The sequence below is a fragment of the Epinephelus moara genome, chromosome 2, assembly GCF_006386435.1.
Source record: "Epinephelus moara isolate mb chromosome 2, YSFRI_EMoa_1.0, whole genome shotgun sequence".
NCBI lineage: Eukaryota > Metazoa > Chordata > Actinopteri > Perciformes > Serranidae > Epinephelus > Epinephelus moara.
Window position 1 is genome coordinate 7,282,967 of NC_065507.1, and position 4,449 is coordinate 7,287,415.

The 4,449-nt window shown below is 42.1% G+C and overlaps 1 protein-coding gene across 1 annotated transcript; it reads left to right on the plus strand.

The window, feature by feature from the left end:
* Positions 1-637: 637 nt before the first annotated feature.
* Positions 638-2,620, plus strand: foxl2a (forkhead box L2a). Its single transcript, XM_050057043.1, has one exon. The coding sequence runs from the start codon at positions 866-868 to the stop codon at positions 1,784-1,786; it is 921 nt and encodes a 306-aa protein (XP_049913000.1). The 5' UTR covers positions 638-865; the 3' UTR covers positions 1,787-2,620.
* The last annotated feature ends 1,829 nt before the right edge of the window (positions 2,621-4,449 follow it).

Below are 4,449 nucleotides of genomic sequence, written 5' to 3' on the forward strand. Positions count from 1 at the left end.
AAACAAGTCCAGGCAAGAAAATACACGTGGAAAGGTGCTGCATTTTATATTTAATATACGTGGAAAATAATATTGCGCCCCTAAAATGTAGCATTGGAAGTAAATTTAAAGATGTGTATTGATCTTCGTCCCAAATATTTTATTTTCGGCGACACTGTGCACGAAAAACCACAAATTTATCCCACCATCCATTTTGTTGTTCTGTTTTTATCTATTCTGATTGTTTGTTTTGCATTCCAAAAAAAGCAAAACAAAATGTCTGATAATTTTATGCAACTACATTTAGAGACACATGTTGAAACTTTACATTTATGTCCATTTTCTAACATTTGATACTTCTCTGTCTATTTATCATTTTTAATGCAAATGTATGTTAAATGTCCATAATTTGCCTTTTTTGCCCCGAGTGCGACAAAAACAAATTTCAACACGTGAAGAGGAGCCGATTATTTTTTCATTCACTGTAACCACCGGAGGCGGAACTCAAAATACGCACAAATCAGGACGCACAACGTCGCTCCATGAAAAGCATTGGAGCAAAAGCAGCCTGTCAGTGGACCTGAGGGAAAAAAAAGGAGGAAAGGGCTGGGCTTACAGAGTCACAAACCACAACTTGGGTTGCGCCTCCATCAGAAACCAGTTTAGAAAAATCCCCGTTGAAGAGAGAGGAAGGTCTGGTGCATGTCACCCACTGAGCCGCAAAATAAAGTTTCCTCTGCGCGCAGTTTGGAGGGCAGATTTCAATGCGCGGTGCAGCCTGAGGTCCTGCAACACATCATTTTTCTCATCGACTGAACCAGCGCTTTTTTAAAAGAGGTTTGCTTTACAACATTTGGACTGGACTTGTTTTGTTTTGGTGTGCGCAATGATGGCCACTTACCAAAACCCGGAGGATGACGCAATGGCCTTAATGATCCACGACACCAACACGACCAAGGAGAAAGAGCGACCCAAAGAGGAGCCGGTCCAGGAGAAAGTCCAGGAGAAGCCGGACCCGTCCCAGAAACCACCGTACTCCTATGTCGCTCTCATCGCCATGGCTATCCGGGAGAGCTCCGAGAAGCGCCTCACTCTGTCCGGTATTTACCAGTATATCATCAGCAAGTTTCCCTTCTATGAGAAAAATAAGAAAGGTTGGCAGAACAGTATCAGACACAACCTGAGTCTCAACGAATGCTTCATTAAGGTTCCGCGGGAGGGCGGCGGGGAGAGGAAGGGGAATTACTGGACACTCGACCCAGCCTGCGAGGACATGTTTGAGAAGGGGAACTACAGGAGGCGCCGCAGGATGAAGCGGCCGTTTAGACCTCCACCGACGCACTTCCAGCCGGGGAAGTCCTTGTTCGGAGGAGACGGCTATGGCTACCTGTCCCCACCCAAGTACCTGCAATCTAGCTTCATGAACAACTCGTGGTCGCTAGGCCAGCCGCCCACTCCGATGTCCTACACGTCCTGTCAGATGGCCAGCGGCAACGTGAGTCCAGTGAACATGAAGGGGCTGTCAGCCCCGTCATCTTATAACCCCTACTCCCGAGTGCAGAGCATGGCGCTCCCCAGCATGGTGAACTCTTACAACGGCATGAGTCACCATCACCACCCAGCGCATCCTCACCATAGCCAGCAGCTGAGCCCGGCCACCGCGGCACCACCGCCGGTCTCCAGCAGCAACGGAGCGGGCCTTCAGTTCGCCTGCTCCCGCCAGCCCGCGGAGCTCTCGATGATGCACTGCTCTTACTGGGAACACGAGACCAAACACTCGGCGTTACACACGAGGATTGATATTTAAAGTTTACCAAAATGGTCTGTGTTAAATGAGGACTCTGAGAGTGAGAGTTAATTCCTGTGATTTCAAAACAGAACCAAGAGTATTTTTTTGAAGAGACTATTCTGACGAGCTGTGTGGGTCCAGCTGACACCCGTAGATGCCGATTGGGGAGGTATGCGCGAGTTGATGTTGAGAAAGTTTTACAAAATGGAATGTGGAGGTAAAGAAGTCATCAGGACACATCAGGTAGCACAACCTCTGGGAGCCATTTCATGCGCCTGTATTACACTTGGACTGATGACCATAACTCGGTATTGTAGTCATAATTGTGCCTATGAAAAGCTTTTCATTTTCACGGGATAGACATTGCTGACATTGCTTCAGCTGTGTTATTGCTGTGCGTAATGGTTTCTCTCAACTTTACGCACGACTCCTGCTAACTCTTGCCAAATGAAACGTGAACATAAGATGCCCTAATTAAGTCAGTGCTTGAATATGTAATTGAATCAGAGCTCAATTTGGCCCTCTGAGTAACTTGCACTGAGCGAGGCCTGCATGGTGAAACCTCCCCTCCTGTCATAGTTGTGATCTTTGTAGGTGAACGTGTGGGTAGAGATCCATCACACTGCCAACAATACAATTCAGGGTTTTTCATATTTTTATTGATCCCACACATGTATGTATGATTTCATTTCCAATATGACGCCAGCCAGTGCCAGGTTTTGTTAATCTGTCTGATTATTATTATTTTTTTATAAACGTGATTAGCTATATTGTTTCATTCATGTTGGGGCCATGTTTCATTTTAATTAGCACTTTTCCCTCTTTTCTAGGTTTGTGAATTTCTTAATAAACTTGTATTTCTTAAAGTAACACAGTGGTCGTGACGTAATCTGTTTTATGCTTTAGGCTGTGGTAACCACTGTTGGCTCTAATCAAACAGCAACCAAAAGCAACAACTCTTGAGGATAACGCAACGTAAAATTATTTTATTGTTAACATAGGGTAGTTTTTATAGTTTATTTAGGGATTTTAAAGATATAATAATGTTAGGTAAATCACTGTGTAGTGTTGTGAGGTTTGGATCTGCACTTACTGCACTGTACACCGCGTAACATGTTTCATATTCAGGCGTCATGTCTGGCCTTTATATAAATATTGACATATATGTAATTAATTTCTAACCATTTAATGCAATTTATGCTAATCTATTAAGGGCAATTTTATTCCAGTAGTGAGACAAAAATACAGAACTTCTAATGTACAGTACAAACTAAAAAATAAGAAGAAGAAGAATAAAAATACAAATTATAATAATAATGTGCATTAACACTCATAGATTTGATGTCTGGCTATTTTTATGTGTTCTGTGTAAATGTCTTTAGGCTGTTACTGCAAAAGTGCTCTGCAAAAACATGCATTGCGCATCATTAATATTTCCTCTTAGGTCACTTTACGGTAATTTTATTTTTCATTTAATATTGAATATAATTTGTATTTAATATAATTTACAAATGATCACGTTTCAGAGGAAAAAAAATGGCGATGCATGACGCTAACCGTCCAAATGTAGGCTATATTATTTTATTCGATTTTTATTTATTTTATTTCTTAGACTTTTTTGACGGCTCAATTCAAAGCACGACAAAAGCACCAAAACACAGATGTGATCAAATGCAAAATGTTCCTCTCCCTATTTTGGATGTGTGATCATGAACAAGAATTTAAGAGGTTGCCATATTTTTTTTCTTTTACTAAATGTGCTCTTACAGTTCCCTAAATAACAACAGCACTAACAAAACAATAATAATATTTAATTCTAATGACAATGATAATAATCTGTGCTTTTATGACAGAACTGGCAGTATTTTTAGATTACTTTTGTTTTGACGTCGTTTAACTGTGAGGGCTGCCAACAAGAAAAACAACAATATTAATGCAGTTAACTTGTCGACTAAATAAAACAGAATCATGTAGGAAATAACATCAACAAAGACAGGAAGTGTAATAAAAGAAAAGCGGCCTCAGATGCGCTCATAACCTTTGATAACGTTACAAAACGTGACATCACACATTAAGAGGAATCCACTCATCCCACGCGGATCTATCAAAGAGTCATTTGCTAAAATATTGACGTCCTGCCAGAGACTCATCTCTGGAGGAGCAAAGTATAAATTCAGTCAGACAGCTCCTCCTTCTTTGTTGTGTTTCAGTGTGAGACTGTTGAATTACGTCGACGCGTCCCAGAAGAGGGAGAGACATGTTGACGAGTGATCTCAGCCCCGTCCCTCCTTTAATCACTATCATATCATCACAGCTATGAGATATTAGTGCCATATGGCTCTGACTTTTACACTTTACGCGCTGTATCGACAGGTTTACTGTTGTGACAGCTCAGCACAGCTATCGTGCGCACTCACTTATTGTTTTAAAAGCTGACCAATTACAGAGTATGACTTTGTAACATCTAATAGCTCACAGTATATTAGATTGTGGGATCCCCCCTTTCAGAGGTCAGACGCATTTGGCGCCGGAGGTAAAGCTGAAGTCCAGTAAAGTCCAGGGTCTCCCAACATGACTGAGGAGCGCCAGGAGGTGCAGCCACACTCACCTTGATCCACCCTGTGGGCTGTCAAACACGGGCCCATCATCCAAAAGCAACCAAAAAAAAAAGCGTACACACC

What these genes read in the sequence shown, in the direction of transcription:
- foxl2a (XM_050057043.1), top strand. Translation starts at nt 866, where the DNA reads ATGATGGCCACTTACCAAAACCCGGAGGATGACGCAATGGCCTTAATG.